An 18,503-nucleotide genomic window follows, 5' to 3' on the forward strand; every position below is an offset into this window, starting at 1 on the left:
CTCTTTTTTAGCTCCTTTTTTAGTCCATTGTTTGATGACATTTGCTTCAGTCTGAGTTTCTTGTTGTGTCACTGTTTCTTGAGGCTGAGTTTCTTGAGTGACATTTGCTTGAGGATAAGTTTCTTGACTTCCTTGAGTAACACCAAAATTATCAACCACATTATCTTCTTCACTTCCTTGAGTAGCATCAACACTGTCCTCTTTAATTTCTTGCATAGCATCAACAATTTCCTCTTCATTACTAACCCTGTTTTGCACACTAGCAACCAAACTTTCTACAACATTTCTTTCCTCAACAGTTAGAATGTCAACTTCCATAACTTTGAATGGTTCAGCTTCAGTAGTTGCTCCATCTGTGCCCATACTTCTCATAGATTCTTCCATTGCTCTCTCAAGCTCCTCCATCTCTTCAATTGATAATGGTACAATTTCAACCCCATCAACATCCACCACATGTTGTGCATATATTTTCACTTCATTCCCATCAGCCCTTGCAACTTGCACCATATCCAAAGGATGCTTATCCGTTATCAATGGATTCAAGCATATTTTAAGATCATTTGCAGCACCTTCATACGACTTCAAGTACCACATCTTAGATACCTTGAAGTAGCCTCTGCAATGTTTCAGCATCTTCTCAATGTCCCACAAACATAGCTCATTAACATCCATTTTCCCAAACACAGAATTCCCACGAACATATTGCAACCTCCGATACTCATCTCGCTCTAAACAACCACCATGATGCATGATCAATGTGATATTGTCTTCCATCCTGGGGATTTTGCCAACATTAGTCATAATCACAAGCAAAACAACATAAAAATGCAAATCACATGACAAAATAAGCCCTTTTTATAAATTGTTTTAATCAACCACTAATTTCGTTCATAACTACTCTAATGTTCATCATTTTTAGTTACCAAACATAAAAACATGAAATCTTTTGCAACGTTCCTCACAGGGGACGATGATGATGAAGGTTTTAGCGGGAAAGATAAAGGTCAGGGACGTGTTTGATGTTCTGACTGAAATGTGAGGATTGAAAGGTATGGGTAATAGAAGGGTAAATTTGGAAAAGAGGAAAAATTGAATTCAAAAAATAAAACTGACATTTTTAGCGTTTTCATCAAATTGGTCCTTGTATACGTGGCTTCCTTGTAGACACGTGTACAAGACAACATGACATGCAAGACGACAGCTCATCAACACTAACAGATCATTTGGATGGAATGACTATTTTGATGGACGTTTGACAAATTCAGGGACAAAGTGTGCATTTCGATAACTTGAGGAACGTTTTTTGCCGATTCGTACAAATTCAAAGACGAATTTGGATATTCACTCTAATACTCTATATAAATTAGATGACCACCCTCCTACTCTTCAAATATCGGCTTTCACAATGTCATCTACATGGTGGTTGCAAAATATTTCTTAAAAAATAACTTAAACAATAACCATAACCAAATAATATAAAAATAACTTAAAATATTTCTTATTTCAAAAATTCCTTACTTTCGAGTTGTTATTGAAATTAAATTTACCATTTAATTATGTATTATACATATTTAATTTATATATACCAATAATATAAAATTATTTTACACATGAATCATATTAAGTAAATTACATGACATCACTTTTTATGGAGTTTGGGTATGCTCCATTTAGGCTAAGCTCCATTTAGGGTTTGGATGCAAGACATGTGGCAAAAAATATCTAACGATTGAGATTTTAAATTAAAAAATAATAAAAGGTTGTTGCAATATGAGAGAAGAAGGAAACATAATTTGTTTGTTATTATTATGTATTTTTATTAAACGAATATTTATTTTTTAATTTAAAATCTCAACTGTTAGATATTTTTTTGTCACATATCTTGCATCCAAACTCTAAATTAACGGAATGAAATTGAGCATACCGAACTCCTTTTTATGTTGTTCTTAAAATATGATTATAAACACCTTTACTTGTCACAATTTAATTGGATGTATATGCTGTGCATATAAATTAATTTCATATTATATATACTCTAAAAAATAAACTGTAAAAATAAGCTGGTTTCGGCATATATTTCAACTCATTATTCTTCTTCATCCTTTCTTCAATTCTAAACTTCAGTGGTGCACTCGCAGAAGCACTGCATAATTTCCAGATCTCAGAGATTCACCACCTTCTCCGGCGATGGCTCAGCCGCTTATCAAGAAGGACGATGACCGTGACGACGAAGGTAATTCATCCTTCCCACTTTTTCCGTTTTTCTCTTTCGCGCAATTCGATCTACTCTCTTCCGTGCTCATTTTCTAGATCCAATGCTTAATTTTTGTTTCTAATGGGAAATGCGGTACGGTTCGCGTAGATCACGATGCTTGGATTGAATTGGATTTGATTACTGCGTTTTTTAATTGTTGTCGGTTTATAGAAATTTGAGTTGATCTAATCAATAATCATGTAATTTGAAATGCAGTTTATTATTAATAACGTGGAATTGCTTGTGTGAATTTGGACAAGTTGATTAATAGCTAATTTTGATATTTTATAGCTTCTTTTCACATTTTTGTCACGATTAGTGCGTTTTTTGAATCATTTGATATGATTCTGGTTTGTAGTGATTTGTAGAAGATTGTTTTGATCTAGCTATGTAATCTGAAATGCAGTTCATTAGCTTGTTTGAATTTGAACAAGTTTATGGTGACTAGATAGTTGGTTAATAGAATATTTAGATATTTTATAGTTTCTTTTGAAACTTCGGGGACTCAAGCTGGTTTATTGTGATTAGTCCTAAATACATATATTATAATGTCCATATTTGTGGATTAATTCTGGTTTTTAATTTTTGTTTAACAGATAATTACTCCCCTTTTTTGGGGATTGAAAAGGGGGCTGTTCTTCAAGAGGCCCGGGTTTTTAATGATCCACAACTAGATGCTAGGAGATGTTCACAGGTTCTTATATTTATTTATTTGTTTATTTATCTATGGTTTCACCGTCTTAGCCAATGAAGCACTGACACAGCATGACACGGTCACTGGTACTAATTTGAAAAGAAAAAAAAAAACAAATTAATCGAACGTAATCACGTGTCGGAGTTTGGCACTGAAATGCCATCAATCAGAGGTGTCGGTTTTACAAAGGTCAGTGGTTGATTTTTGACAGTGTGTGTATGTTTATCTTTTTTCAGGTTATCACAAAACTGTTATACCTACTGAATCAGGGAGAGACATTTACAAAGGTTGTGATATTTTCCTTTTATTTCTTAATTGAACATTGTATCTTACTTATAGGATGTACTTTGCAGGATTATATTAGAGTCAAAATGATTCCTCTTTGAGTAATTTTTTCTTGCCGCATTTTCACAGGTTGAAGCCACAGAAGTTTTCTTTTCTGTTACCAAGCTTTTCCAGTCTCGAGATCTTGGGTTAAGGAGAATGGTGTACCTGATTATAAAGGAACTCTCCCCCTCAGCGGACGAGGTTATAAATTCTCATGCAATTTATCTTGTTAGATTCACTTAAACGGCCCGTGTTTTACTAAATTCTGACTGTTCCATCTCTTTTATTTTTTTAAAAGGTTATTATCGTCACGAGTTCTCTCATGAAGGACATGAATAGTAAGACTGATATGTATAGGGCAAATGCCATTCGTGTGCTTTGTCGGATCACGGATGGGACCCTCCTTACCCAAATTGAGCGGTATTTGAAACAAGCAATTGTAGACAAAAATCCAGTTGTTGCAAGTGCGGCCCTAGTTAGTGGTATTCATCTACTCCAGGTATTATTAATATATATTTGTAATCCTTCTATGATATGTATATTTCATCTACATCAGTTGCTTATTGTATATCCCCAACTTTCAGACAAATCCTGAGATTGTAAAAAGGTGGAGCAATGAGGTTCAGGAAGCTGTACAATCAAGAGCAGCTCTTGTACAATTTCACGCACTGGCCTTGCTACATCAGGTATGCTGTGTGAATGTTTGACAACGAAAGCCTTCTTTGTGTATTAAAATATATTCTCTTAAATAACCTAAAATTTTTCGTCAGTCATGCAATGTAATTCATCAGTTGCTGGGATATGTAACAAGATCAATTTCTTGTACGGTCAATTTTTCGGTTCATCACAGTTGAAGTTCATTGAATATTCAGCATGAGCTAGTGTTTTATTATTTCCTTTCAAAACCTGTTAGATATTCAGCATTACATGATATCGAAGCTTTATGATCAAGTGGTTTAGACTTTAGTGTTAAATTCTTTTGACCTCCATCTTTCCAAATAAAAATTCAAATTCGGTACAAGGGGATGTTAAATATGAAAACCATAATATGCCCTCAGTGGACAACTTGAGCTTTTTTAATAATTGGTCCGTGTCAAAAAATCAAATAACTTTTGTCTCATTTTTCTATAAGCTTCTCAAGGAAATGAATTTACTGCAATAAAAGAAAGCAAAACTCCTTGTAATACAACCAAAAGAGTTATATTTGATTATTTGGTTTCTAGTCCATCTTATGACATTATGCCATCTATTAATTTAGCATATTCCTACTCATACTCTTATTTTAGCTTCAGTTACAGCTGAAACCGATAACTGGCTGCATAATATAGCACTGTGAATAGTTTCAAAGACTGATTATCTTGAACATTGCTGTGTTCCCAACTTTGGCAAAGTTTGTATATGTATAAACCTGTCTGCATTTTTTGCATGTCTGTCTTCTGAAGTTACTTTGAACATGGCCATGATGGAAATTCTATTCTATCTAATCAATTCATATCACTCTTAAAGTCCTATCAATGACACATTGATAAGTTGATTATACATACCAAGAATCCTTCTTTTATTGGCATACCAAACAAATAAGTTCAAACATATTTGTTGACACATGGTAACTTGCAACATTGCAGATACGGCAGAATGATCGACTAGCAGTTAGCAAGCTGGTTACCAGCTTGACAAGGGGAAGTGTTCGCTCACCTTTGGCCCAATGTCTCTTGATCCGTTATACAAGTCAGGTGTGTTTTCCTTTTCTTATAGAGTTGTCCCTGGGAGATATTCATTTGAATAATCTTTATGTAGTATAATATCTGCAGGTTATTCGTGAGTCGGGAAATATTACACAATCAGGGGAACGACCCTTCTATGATTTTCTTGAAAGTTGCCTTCGTCACAAGTCAGAAATGGTGATTTTTGAAGCTGCTAAGGCAATTACAGACCTTAATGGTGTAACTAGCCGGGAATTAACTCCAGCAATTACTGTTCTTCAGCTCTTCCTAAGTTCTTCCAAGCCAGTATTGAGATTTGCTGCTGTCCGCACCTTGAACAAGGTTGACCTTCTTTAATCACATAAATTTCAGTAGAAGTACTGTTCATGCTTTAGTAGAATTTGAGAAAGGAAATATGTTTGATTCTTTCCCTTTTGGAGGCACATTTTGCTTTTCTGTCTCATGATTTTTGAAAAATTGATGAAAAAAAATTATTGTATTGTAGCTAATATTAAAAGATTTTTTATGGTCTAACTTTCATTGTTTTTATTAATAATTTATGAGTGTGGCTTTGAACTTTGCAGGTGGCAATGACACATCCAATGGCAGTCACCAACTGCAACATTGATATGGAAAGTTTAATCTCTGACCAGAACAGAAGCATTGCCACACTTGCTATTACTACTCTTTTGAAGACAGGAAATGAATCAAGTGTGGATCGCCTTATGAAGCAGATTACAAATTTCATGTCTGATATTGCTGATGAGTTCAAAATTGTTGTTGTTGAAGCAATAAGATCATTGTGCTTGAAGTTTCCTTTAAAATATAGATCTCTGTGAGTATATGTGTCATTCTATATGTTTCTTTCAGCCAGATGATACATCTTTCATTTGAATATTTTCCCTGATAAATGGTCTAAATTACCGGTTTCTTTTATGTTAATATTTTCAGGATGAATTTCCTGAGTAACATTCTTAGGGAAGAAGGTGGTTTCGATTACAAGAAAGCAATTGTCGACTCAATAGTGATTCTTATTAGAGATATCCCTGATGCTAAGGAAAGTGGGTTACTTCATCTTTGTGAGTTCATCGAAGATTGTGAATTCACTTACCTGTCGACACAGGTGATAATTTTGGTTGTGCTTTGTAGTTTACTTTGCGTGATGTTGGAATTTTACCTCTTGTTAATTTTTTCCCCTTGTACCTTAGATACTCCACTTCCTTGGAATTGAAGGACCAAAAACATTGGACCCCAGCAAATATATTCGGTATATTTATAACAGAGTACATCTCGAGAATGCAACTGTAAGGGCCAGTGCTGTGAGCACACTAGCCAAATTTGGTGCTTCTGTTGATGGATTAAAGGTGCTTATGCCTTTATTTATTAATTATTTTCTCTAGAATTTTTATTTATTTAGGGTGATATTTGTTATTAACTTAATTAAAAATCTCTAAATTACTCTTTTCAGCCCCGCATATTTGTTCTGCTAAGGCGATGTCTTTTTGACAGTGATGACGAGGTTAACTTCTGTCATTTCTTACATTGCATTTCTATAATTTATGTGGAAGTTTATCAAATTATTATTTGCTTTGATATATTTTGATGGTTATGATTTTGATTTCTTTGCAGGTTCGTGATAGAGCCACACTTTATCTTAACACACTTGGAGGTGATACTGAGATTGATAATGATGCGAAGGACTTCCTCTTCGGCTCACTTGATATCCCGCTCGTCAATCTGGAGACTAGTTTGAAAAAATACGTAAGTTCTGTATATTGTTATTTCATTTCATTAGTTACTTTAGGACATATCTAATGTTTCCTATTTGACTGCAGGAGCCTTCGGAAGAGGCTTTTGACATTAATTTGGTGCCCAAGGAGGTCAAGTCTCAGCCTCTTGCAGAGAAGAAAGCCCCTGGTAAAAAGCCAACTGGTGGTTTGGGTGCTCCTCCTAGTGGGCCCCCATCCACCGTAGATTCATATGAAAAGCAACTTCTGTCAATTCCTGAGTTTGCAAACTTTGGGAAGCCTTTTAAGGTTCTTTCTCTAAATCTTACAAAAATTCTATATATTTGCATTATTCTTTCTATATCCGATTGCATTATTCTTTCTATATCCGATCTGATCATATGTATTCTGATATTATATATTATATTTCTTACCAGTCCTCAGCACCTGTGGAGCTTACTGAAGCAGAGACAGAATATGCAGTTAATGTTGTTAAACACATTTTTGATACACATGTTGTGTTTCAGTACAACTGCACAAACACAATACCCGAACAACTATTGGAAGATGTAATGTCTAATATAGATGATGTACAATTTCATACTATTATGCAACTTCAGGCCATCTGTGTAATATTTTTCCCTATTCCAGGTTATTGTAGTTGTGGATGCTTCAGAAGCAGAAGAATTTTCTCAGGTGATCTCCAAGCCCCTCAGATCTCTTCCTTATGATTCACCTGGGCAGATTTTTGTGGCGTTTGAGAAGCCTGAGGGATTGCCAACATCTGGAAAGTTTTCTAACATTCTGAGATTTATTGTTAAAGAGGTACTTGTTCCCTTTGTTTGTGGTTTTTTCTGTCCAAGATCTCCATTATATTATGTTGTGTTTAAATATCAATCATGAAGCTTATTGTGTTTTTTTTCATCTTGAAATTTGTGCAAAACTAGACCTATAATAGTTTTTGTGGAAAGTTGTTTGTTACTTCATAATTTGCATATTGACCAGGTTGACCCAACCTCTGGTGAGGCTGAAGATGATGGCGTTGAAGATGAATACCAGCTGGAGGATCTAGAGGTTGTTGCGGCAGATTACATATTGAAAGTGGGGGTGTCTAATTTCAGGAACGCATGGGAAAGCATGGACCCTGATTCTGAACGAGTGGATGAATACGGTCTTGGCCCAAGGGAAGGCTTGTCTGAAGCTGTAAATACTGTCATCACTCTTCTTGGCATGCAACCTTGTGAGGTAAGCCAATGATGTCAGTTGTGGCTTCGTAAATGCTTGTTGTTATGAGACCCATTTTATTAAACTGATCATGAGTGTTTTGCACTATTATTACTGCAACACGAGGTGATGTCTTCCCAATTAGATTCTTGCCAGAAGACTTAAAAAATGTTAACTGTCTATCAGGAATCATTTTCCATACACTGATTTCATATTCATTTTCCATGCCTTATTGGAGAGCATAACCCAAACGTTGGCGTTCACTTTCTCATACATCAATTTTAGGTTGAACATTATTCTAAGGTGTATATAAATACTTCAATGCTTGTAGCCAGTCCGCTTAGTTCCTTTTAAAATTTTGAAGTTGATCTTCGACACATTGCTAAACTCAAGCCACAAGAACACCCATGAGTAGCATTTAAACTTTAAAGTGCTGTTGTTTGGACAGAATGCTATTCTGTGAACATGTGCATGCACACAGGTTCACTGACAGATAACGTGAATTAGAAGAGATTCTCTGGTGCTTCAGGAGTAAGACATTTCTTTTCCCATGGCACAAAGATCAATCCCAATTGCTGAGAGTTTTGATATACCTACATAAAGAGATGCAAATACATTTAGGCTATAGAAAATGTTTGCTTTAAGTCAGTAGTTCCTTTTAATGATTTGGCAGTAGAGCTTTGTGACATTTTGTCAAATCCCTACCACAACGAGGTTATAGATGCAAGTAAAAGCCTGTGTAAGCATAGACCACAGAGAACCCGATTTAAGAGTTTCTTAGGTGCTCGTGAGAGTAATAGATTTCTCTTTCACTTCATGGCCACTCGAGATAAAGTATTGGCTGATGTCATAGCTGACATCATCTGGAACCTGGATTATTAGACATTTTGTTCTCTAACTCCATGCTAGTACCACCAAACAACTTTTGAAAGAAAGGAGTAGAGCATCTTGTATCAATCAATGCCTGTTCATTAGTTATACAACCGTATCTTCTAGGAAGGCAACATCTTTCTCATTATTTATTGTTCACTACTTGCAGGGCACAGAGGTCGTCCCACCTAATTCAAGGTCACACACATGCTTATTGTCGGGTGTATTCATAGGGGGTGTGAAGGTACTTGTGCGGCTGTCTTTTGGACTTGATGGTGCAAAGGATGTTGCAATGAAACTGGCTGTCAGATCTGATGATGTAACTGTCAGTGATGCCATCCATGAGATTGTGGCAAGCGGTTAGTTCCATTCAAGTCAAGTTATGTTTACTCAATGCGGCCAAAATTTGTATTATGGTGATTGGAGTTAAACAGCCACATAGCTAGGTGTGTGTAAAGAATTTCAACTTTGGCTTGGTATGTGCAATTTATTTGTCCCTCACTGCATGCTTCTTGTCAGACCAGCAACAATACCCAGAAGTATCATGTCGGGTTTATTAGAGAAAACTTCCATAGTCATAATTATACTTAATTTCTTTGTAGCAAATGTATTATGAATTTTGACAATTTTCCAGAATATTTGTTTTCTCAATGAATTGGATGGATATTTGTTAAGTAGCAAATGTGTTTAGTTGAGTCCAAAATTACATCTCGTATTTGGGCTCAAAGTCTACGCACTTAATTGCGTATTTGGGAAATTTACACTAGCTTGTTAAGTGATGTTGATTGCTGCACGTGAAAGCTTCATTCACTAAACTGATCTTGAAAGCAATTTTTTTTTTTTTTACCGCAACACATAACAATTTGGAAAGTTTCATTCACTAAATTGTGTATTTGGGAAGTTTGTTGGTGGGAAAAGATAGATTGTGTTAGTTCACACGTATATTCAGCACATTACAATTTTATATAAAGTACGGCTTAATAAAATTAAAAAATATACTACACTTAACATATGTTATATGTTCATTTTTCAACCGTTATATCCATATAAGGACACCCCCTAAAGTTACACTACACTCACATTTCCTAAAGCATATTAAAATGACACCGACACCTCCTCTAATTTTAAAACTTACATTAATCTCCCATAAATTTTTATCAAATGGACAAACACCTCTCTTTCTTATTAACGATGTTAATCTTCCATTATTTTTGTTCTTTGAATCCACCATTATTGAATACACCATTGATAGTCACTCCACAAATGTCATCAACCAAATATGAATACGAGATCCGATAAAGGTGTACTTCTTTCTCCACCAAAATTGAAATATAAGTTAATTCCTTTCAAACTCGTTAACCGGTCTTTCAATTACTGTGTCGTCACCTTCCTAACTCATCTTAACCCTCAATCTTCCTGAAAGGTACAAGGTTGATGAATCGAAAAACAAAACAAAAACCAGTGACAAGGCTAATTCGTCAATACCATCCACTCTCTGCAATCAGAGCAACATGCAACAAAGGCAATGGGTACCTAAAACAAAAGACAAACACAGGGAACTTTAAAAACGCACCAAAATGCCTAATAAAACCAGCCAAATTAATCCCTCATCACAACAACAAAATGATCCCATCCCCACACCAGCAAAAGCAAGCCTCACCAACCGATGGCAACCAAAATTAGCAAATTCACCACAAACCAAAGGCTCCGCAACAATCCAAAACTGCAAGAATGGTGGACTAAAAGAAAAGTTAATGGAAAACTAACGGTGTTAGTAGGGAAGTTAATGGACAAAATTAGGCACTCGTGGTCGTGTCAGTAATTCAACTTCCATCAAGACATGTATGTATTGAGAATTACTGAAGATGAGTGATTTTTTAAGCAAAAGGGTATGTTGATCGTTTTAGTGGGACATTTCAAATACGTAGTTACATTACTGGGAATAACTCAAAAACCTTCTCACTAAACCTCTTTGGAAGCTTTTCTCCTTATTTGTTTTGCACTCTTCACAAGCTAAATAAATAGTGTAAGAATTCACAATCAACGTTCGAAACCTCTAACTAATAAATCTTACTTTCATACAAATAAGAAAAGAAATTAAGTTCCTTCAAAAAAAAAGAAAAGAAATTAAGTTAAAAGTTGAAAAACAGCAAAAAAGTTCCATTGCCGGGAATCGAACCCGGGTCTCCTGGGTGAAAGCCAGATATCCTAACCGCTGGACGACAATGGAAGTTGATGGTAACTTTGTCCAACAATTTTAAGTCTAATAGTAGAAGCAGCAAAGACCAATGTTTCTCTCTTTTCTTTTTGACAAATTCTTACTCTTTGTTATCATTAATTTTTTAAGTTAAATGATGATGTGTACGAACTGTTTTTTGTTATAATCTCATGAATTAGTTAGCATCTTGTTCATGGTGCTACTGTTGAAACAATAAGGATGAGTTGCTTATGAACAAAAAATAATAAGTTGTATTAAAAACTGAAGGATGATTTGCTTATGAATGTAATATTTAAAATTAAAGTAAAATTAAGTGCAAGTAGGATTTTTTTTTATAAAAACGTAAGTTGATTAAGGGTTGTTGAAATCAGTCCGTTGAAAATTTAAAATTAAATATCATTATTACGTTGATCTGAGTGGAACTGAACTCAGATATCTTAAATAAGATCTCGAATTTGAGCCTTATAAATAGACAAAAATATAGTTGAAGAAAAAGACCTCACTAAAAATGATCACTCAAGTTTCCCATCATCGACAAAGACGCTAAATACTTCAAAATAATAATATGATTTACAAAAATTAAAGCATGGTGATTTACTTAAATATTAAGTGGCAAAATGAACACATTTAATGAAAGATAAAAAATCTAAGGTGGTCCTCCATTAGTTTGCTATACGATCTCAATTTTTTTTCCCAGCATCCATGTTTTTTTTTTTTTTTTGGAAAACACAATATCCATGTCGATACTCTCATGGTGTGTTTCTTTTGTTAAGATAGACACTAAACACACAATTAAATCTCTCTCAGTTTTTGATCACAAATCAATTTAGTCTTCTATCAAAAGTAATATTCAATCAGCTCTAGTTTGATAGGAGGCAACTAGCTCTAGCTGCTTCATCTATTCCTGCTGCGGTTCAAAGAGATATGGATTTCCTTAGACAATTCTGGAATAATATGGCTGAAGTTGATCCCGATCAACAATTTTAAATGGTTGTCTTAAAGAAAAAGAAGAAGAATCAAAAGCAGCAGGCAGAAGCTAGCAAAGGGCCTTACTCCACAAGGCTCAGGGTTAGTATTTCTAAAGGTTTTCAACTGAAACTCTAATTTATCTTTCTATCGTTTTTTGGTCTTCTTGAGGGTTTTGGTTTATGTCTCCCCTCTTTTTTGTACTTTCGTTTCTTTTTATTTATATATCTTTTGGGTGTGGCAGTAGGTGACCCCTCTGCCTCATCTTTTGCTTAAAAATAATAATAATAATAATAATAATATTCAATCAGTTTTTGACAATTTCATACTGGATAAATTTCACAAAAAATTTATACCAAAAAAAAAATCAACCCTTTAGTTACATTATAAATCAAAATATGTTGGTATTTTCCTTTCATCAATTTTTTTTTTTGTTTTAAAGGGAGTTTATTCGTGTTATAATCACATAAAAAAAACTATTTTTAATTATTTAAATGAAATAAATTAAAATAGGAAAATTAATTGAATAATTAAATTCAAATTAAAACAATTTTATAGAAAATAAAATTCAAACAGTATAATTTCACAAATTGGTTTTATTAATCAGTTAAAGGTTATTTTTTACTTTTAAAAAATAATATTTTCTCTTTTATATCCAACCATATAAAAAGAAACAGAGAAACATATATATCTTTAATCTTTCACTTCTATATCTTTCATATTTCTCTTGTACCAAGCTTCTTCTCACAACTTACCAAACATAGTATAAGAGATAGGAGATACCTACACAAACAACCGTGAGCATTGGATCCCTTTTTACAATTAAAGTTGTATAAAATAAAAGGACACTAAATAAAAGAGAATAAAGGTAGAGCCTTATTCATTAACTTCTCTAATATAAATAAATTTCTAAAAGTCACAAGCTTAAGCCTCTGCATTTTCAGGTACTTCCACTTGGATAAGTGCAACCATTGTAACCTACAAAGAGAGTAGTAAAAATCAAGTTAGACACTTGGTTAATTACATTTTTTTTTATTAATTTAGTTAAGTATACAGTTAATTTAGATCACGTTGAAAATTGTAGCTAATCATGTATAATTGCATTAACTTTGATTTTGATAGTAAATTAAATTAACTATCTACTTAACTGAACTAACCACATTTTTTTAACATAATTAACCATATGTCAATTTAAAAAAAATAAAAAGAGTGTAAAAGAAATTTACTTGGATTTTGGGATGTAAGACTAGCTGTTTGAGAGAAATCACAATTCCAAGGATTTCTACCAAACTTTTGGTAATAAAGATTCATGGCAAAGGCAGAATGAGATGCTACTGTATTAGGATCATAACAAGCACCTCCTGGTTGAATTGGCCCACAATCCATGCCTTCTCTACTGCAGGCATAGTCAAGATTTGCCTGCAGTTGATCATCACTTACTCCCCCTTTTGGAATGCACCATTGTGATGTGGTTTTAGGTGCTGGAGTAACAGGAGCATTTGGACTAGTTGATGGAGGACCCTGTGTATAGAGACAAAGGAAAGACAAGACACATGTTATTTTATTTTTTTAACGGCAAAATTTATCAATAACAAAGTTCCTGTACAAGACGAACAGGGGCCAGTAAGACATAAACTAGAAAGCAAAGGGCGCCGTATACGGACAAAATTTATTAATAACAAAGTCCCTGCACAATTTAGCCTAGGAATTTGTAAGGCATTGTCATATTCATACTTGAAACTAATAAAATTTTAAAATACTATACAAATGTTAAATTTCTCGATCACATTAGTTCTAAACAGGCAATTTTCAAGATTATAAAACAGACAATCGTCAGGTTATAAGTCGATTTTATACGGGTCGAGCCTAATGTGTCGGAAATGGAGCCTAAAGAAGAGTGATTTTGTTCACCTTTTGGGTAGATTTGTCTAATCCAACATCATATGCCACAGTAAGATCAGTTTTGTAAAGACCAAACGCACGTTCAGATCCAGCGCCAGGTTTCAAATCTTCATCATAGAGTGCAAAAATGTATGTGTCAATGGATTTTCCTGGCATCAAAGGTGTACCAACCAATGATCTAAGGTGTGTGATAAGGTTCCCATTATAGGCTTTGGCATTTTCAACACTTGGTCCTACTTCATTGTTGTCTCCACGTGAGGGCCATCCTGTTTCAGCTACCACAATTTCTATGTCTTGGAATCCCATTCCACTTAAAGCAGAATGTACAGCATCAACCTGCTCAAGTCTCAACATTAATTCAAACCCAAAATTGTAACAAATAATCTATCTTTAATTGGAGTTTCTTAATGTTGCCTTTGGTCATAAAATATTATTTTGATGTAAAATTGGATTCCATACTGAGTGTTCCATAACATTTAAACATTATTTTTTCTATATTTGGTAGGGTAAAAATGAGAGAATATAAAATGTGGAATCAATCGTGGGACCCAATAAGAAAAGGAATTGTTTATGTGATGTTTTTCAGCTAGGATCTATTATGTGTGAGCGTGGGATGTTGATAAACTCACAGCCAAACTATAAACTAATATGAAAATTGCTCTTCTTCCAACAAAAAAAAAAATGCTCACTCCCATACAAACTGACCAAAATACTCCGCATGAATTAACTCACATTCAGTAAGCTGAAATATAACCTATACGAGTTAACTCACGTGGGTAGCGAACATGACTTAAGTCACGTTGGGTTTAACACCTGTGTGAATTAACTCATGCGAGAGATATTTTTATCAGTTTGTATGAAAGTGAGTGTTTTTTGTTGGGAGAAAAGCAATTTTCAACTAACATTTGCAATGAGACAAGTTCATATGGGAGCTCTTCTTAAGCTCATTAGCCAGTCCACGTGATAACTTTTGAAATACCCTCTATTGCTTCTTAAGTTATTAATGAATTGACATAAGTTTATTTCTCTCAACAAAAAAAGTTCTATATTTGTACCATTATTAAATGATTATGATAATGCATCATCAAATATATATATGTCATCGAAAAAAAATATATGTGTAATATACTAGCCACAATGTATGAATTAAATCAATGAAAACAAAATTGGACAAATCAGTGACCAAAAGACACTCGTGAAAGGGCTTCAAATTTCATTAATAGTACCATTTGGAGTCATATTTTGTTGTTGATAATAATAGCACCTAAGAAGTATTTCAATTATTAAAAAGTTTTGGCCGTTGTAATGTACTAGATAAATGATTAAGGTAGATAAGAGTAAGCAAATACGCCAAAATCAAAAAGAAAATGCGGCAAGACTAGACCGTTGGGAGGTCCCAACTTTGAACTTTCTCCTTCAGAATCAAACGGGTTGCAATATTTTCTTCTAATTAATTACAACAATTTTTTTTCTTCTTCCAAATTCACTATCGTCCATTTTTACTTTATTCCATATTAATCATAGCCATGTGGTTTATCAACTATCCAGCCTGTCACAACATGTAAGTAATGCAATGATATTCTTATGACTAAAATAAAAAGAAGAGACTGGTAAATTAGGAACACCTAACTATGTATTGTTAAAACTTTCAAAATGTTGAAAAAATAAATAAAATGCAAATAGTAGTATTATATGTAAAAAATTGTGAACCTAAGAATTGTATGTTAAAAAGAGAATTTTAGCTCCTGGTCCTGGAGGAGCACATGGTACCGTTAAATAGCTGAATTATATCCTTTTCTTGCATATAGTCCAATATAACAACTTTCTTCTATTTTCTAAGTCTAAAATTAGCCACTAAAAGAACAGAGAAACAAAAGAAGATGCGTGACCGTGACTTTTAACCTCTCTGCTGTAGCATACTCAAAAGCAAGGACAAGAATAGAAGAAACCCGTTAAAAAAGAAGCACCAGCATTTCTTTTGTTTTACCTTAAAAAAAGTTTCCTAGAAAGATGTCACAGATTATTGAACACAATTACTGTCAATTTTTATACTAGCTAATAAACATTCATTTATATCTACTTTTAAAATTTTTGAACCAAAACACCAATAATATATTACTTTGAAAATTCATTCTTACCGGTTAATTTTCCACATCTCTATAAAAAATATTCATATTTGATCCAAAAAAAATTCACTCATGAGTATTTAACTTTTTATTAATAATTGGGAATATGTCCTGAAAGAGAACAGGCTTTGTGCTTGAGGAAATCAGAAACCACCGGAACATAAGGATCAAACTCGAAGTTAACGTTGTTAGACACGTGGCATGCATTTACTCTTGTCGTTGACTAGAAAGTCAACATTTCAACATAAAAGAAAGAAAAAAAAAGAAATTGCCAACTAACCTGAGCATCGAACATGTTCGTGTAAAGTTTACCGTTACCCGAATCAACCCGACCCGAATTTGGCTGAAACAAACAGAACGCAAGTGTTTCAGATCTCGGGTCACTCTGGTAAGCGAAAAACGGGTACGGGTTAATAGTAAACGGAGCTTTATTATCCTTCAGAAACTCCAGCATCTGCTTCATTGTGTCTTTCAGATTCGGGTCAAACGACCCGGAAGATGGAGGATCCGACTGAGTCAACACAGCCATAGAATGAACGGTGGAAACTTTGATTTTGCCACCGAGTGAAGCTGAGTTAAGGGCATTTTGGACATTTTGTATCGCCGGAAGAAGGTTTGATATGAGAGCATTATCGCCGGAGGTCATAACTTCGTTACCGACGGTGATGAGAGTGATGTTGCTAGAAGGGTAATATGGTAAAACATTTGAGTTAACCCATTGAGTTGCTGAGTTGGGATTTGAGGCCAGAATCGGAATGTCGCCGTTGGCAGCTCCGATGGTGATTCCGATGCCGGAGTTTGAGAGGGATTTGATGATTGACGGATCAGCGTTGTAGAGACGGAGTTTTCCGATGGAGGTTGATTTGAGGAGGTTGGCGGTTGCGGAAGGTGGCGGAAGGTTGTCGGCGACTTGACCATAGTTTACTCCGATGAAGGATTGTGAATCTGAAAAAGAAGAAGATAAGATGACCCATTAAGCTAAATCAATTCTAAAAATGTTAAATAGTTGAAAATTGAATGAAAATCAAAATTTGATTAAAGGGTCATAGCATTTTTGTTTGTTGATTAACAGAATGAGAGAAAGGTACAAACTTTAGCTTTTGTGATAAGTTACAAAGAGAAAGTTATCAGAAAGTAATGTTGTTTTTCATTGAAAGTTGGAAAATGAAAGAAAGTTATTTTTTGTTTTTTTTTTTTTTTTAATTTTAAGGAAAAAAGAATGTAACTAAAAAGGTAAGAGAGTAATGTAAGAACAAACCAGCAAAGTAGATGGTGGTGGTGATGAGGGAAAGACAAAGGAGGAATGAAGGGTTGGAAGTTGCAGCCATGGTTTCAAGAAAAGCTAGTATGAGTTGGGTTAGTTCTAGCTTTGAAGTAGATGTTATGTTGTTTATATAAGGTACTACTACTTGGAAAGTAAAACCAAAACTAAGAATGATGTGTTGGGTGGGTGGAATTTACTTTCTAATTTCCAAGTAAATTCCAAGTAATTTTCAAAAAGTTAATTTCCAAGTAAATGTTTCATATATATTTTATTTTTTTAACACCTAACTTCTCCACTTATATCCAGATTACTACTTATTTTGAATTTTCTTCTCTTTTATTCTTTTATAATGAAAGAAGGAAAATAAGCATTATAAAATTTATTCCATCCTTTAGTTTTGAGTTAATCATAAGTGGGGATGGAAAAATACCGTATGGTCCACAAAAATTCTTAATTGAGAAGAAAAATGAGAAAGGGACAAAAATATTTTCTATTTCTAATTTTGCTCAAAAGTCATGTCTTAATTTTGAAAAGGGTATATACTATGTTATTTTCATGTATACGATTTTCTTTTCTCTTACTTTCTACATATTCAAACAAGAAAAGATAAATTTTAAATTTACTTTCTTTAAAGACTTTCCATGTTTATTTTACAAACTAAGATAAGAAGACTCACATAAAGATAAAGTCTCCTATTGTGATCCCACAACTATATTATTGCATTCTAACATTGAATATAGCTAATAAACAATTTGGACATGCTCCTCAATTTTCCAACATTCACACGCTGATTAGAAATATCACCATAAACATAAACACAGTGAATTTTACAAATTTAGTTACAAAGAATCTATAAATAAGATATTTTAACAAATATTATCAGCCATCTTATTGTGTGTGATACATAGAAAATCCTCTCTACAACATAGTAGACAAAAATCAACAATATTTACAAAGGAAATTTTTTCTCATTGAATTATCATTCTGTAAGACTTTGATTTGTAAGTGTCATACATTCATTACTGTGTAATATTTTTTTGGCTAAAATATGGTTTTGATCCCTGCAAATATGTTCCGTTTTGGTTTTAGTCCCTGTAATTTTTTTTTTTGTTGTTTTTGGTCCCTGAAAATATGTCTCGTTTTGGTTTTGGTCCATGACTCCACTTTTGTGATGATTTGCACATCTGCAATATGATGACTGAACCCATTTATTACAAAAATAGTCCTT

The 18,503-nt window shown here is 33.8% G+C and overlaps 2 protein-coding genes and 1 non-coding gene across 3 annotated transcripts; 1 reads left to right on the plus strand and 2 right to left on the minus strand.

Moving 5' to 3' along the window:
• The first annotated feature begins 2,046 nt into the window (after window positions 1-2,046).
• LOC11413931 (coatomer subunit gamma) lies at window positions 2,047-9,578 on the plus strand. Its single transcript, XM_003606845.4, has 18 exons — window positions 2,047-2,233; window positions 2,851-2,948; window positions 3,185-3,235; window positions 3,363-3,476; window positions 3,574-3,774; window positions 3,860-3,961; window positions 4,901-5,008; window positions 5,087-5,320; window positions 5,563-5,813; window positions 5,930-6,101; window positions 6,187-6,342; window positions 6,447-6,497; window positions 6,608-6,739; window positions 6,814-7,014; window positions 7,143-7,274; window positions 7,357-7,530; window positions 7,711-7,950; window positions 8,969-9,578. Exons 1-18 carry the CDS (start codon window positions 2,188-2,190, stop codon window positions 9,161-9,163), a joined length of 2,658 nt encoding a protein of 885 aa, XP_003606893.1. The 5' UTR covers window positions 2,047-2,187; the 3' UTR covers window positions 9,164-9,578.
• A 1,379-nt stretch (window positions 9,579-10,957) lies between these two features.
• On the minus strand, window positions 10,958-11,029 carry TRNAE-UUC (transfer RNA glutamic acid (anticodon UUC)). Its single transcript has one exon. It is a non-coding gene; the product is annotated as a tRNA-Glu (tRNA).
• Window positions 11,030-12,669: 1,640 nt separating this feature from the next.
• Window positions 12,670-17,429, minus strand: LOC11438652 (glucan endo-1,3-beta-D-glucosidase). Its single transcript, XM_003606847.4, has 5 exons — window positions 17,270-17,429; window positions 16,292-16,956; window positions 13,895-14,221; window positions 13,210-13,504; window positions 12,670-12,961 (listed from the first exon to the last, which is right to left on the minus strand). Exons 1-5 carry the CDS (start codon window positions 17,337-17,339, stop codon window positions 12,924-12,926), a joined length of 1,395 nt encoding a protein of 464 aa, XP_003606895.1. The 5' UTR covers window positions 17,340-17,429; the 3' UTR covers window positions 12,670-12,923.
• Between the last annotated feature and the right edge of the window lie 1,074 nt (window positions 17,430-18,503).

Source organism: Medicago truncatula, chromosome 4 (genome assembly GCF_003473485.1).
Source record: "Medicago truncatula cultivar Jemalong A17 chromosome 4, MtrunA17r5.0-ANR, whole genome shotgun sequence".
In the NCBI taxonomy this organism is placed as follows: Eukaryota; Viridiplantae; Streptophyta; class Magnoliopsida; order Fabales; family Fabaceae; genus Medicago; species Medicago truncatula.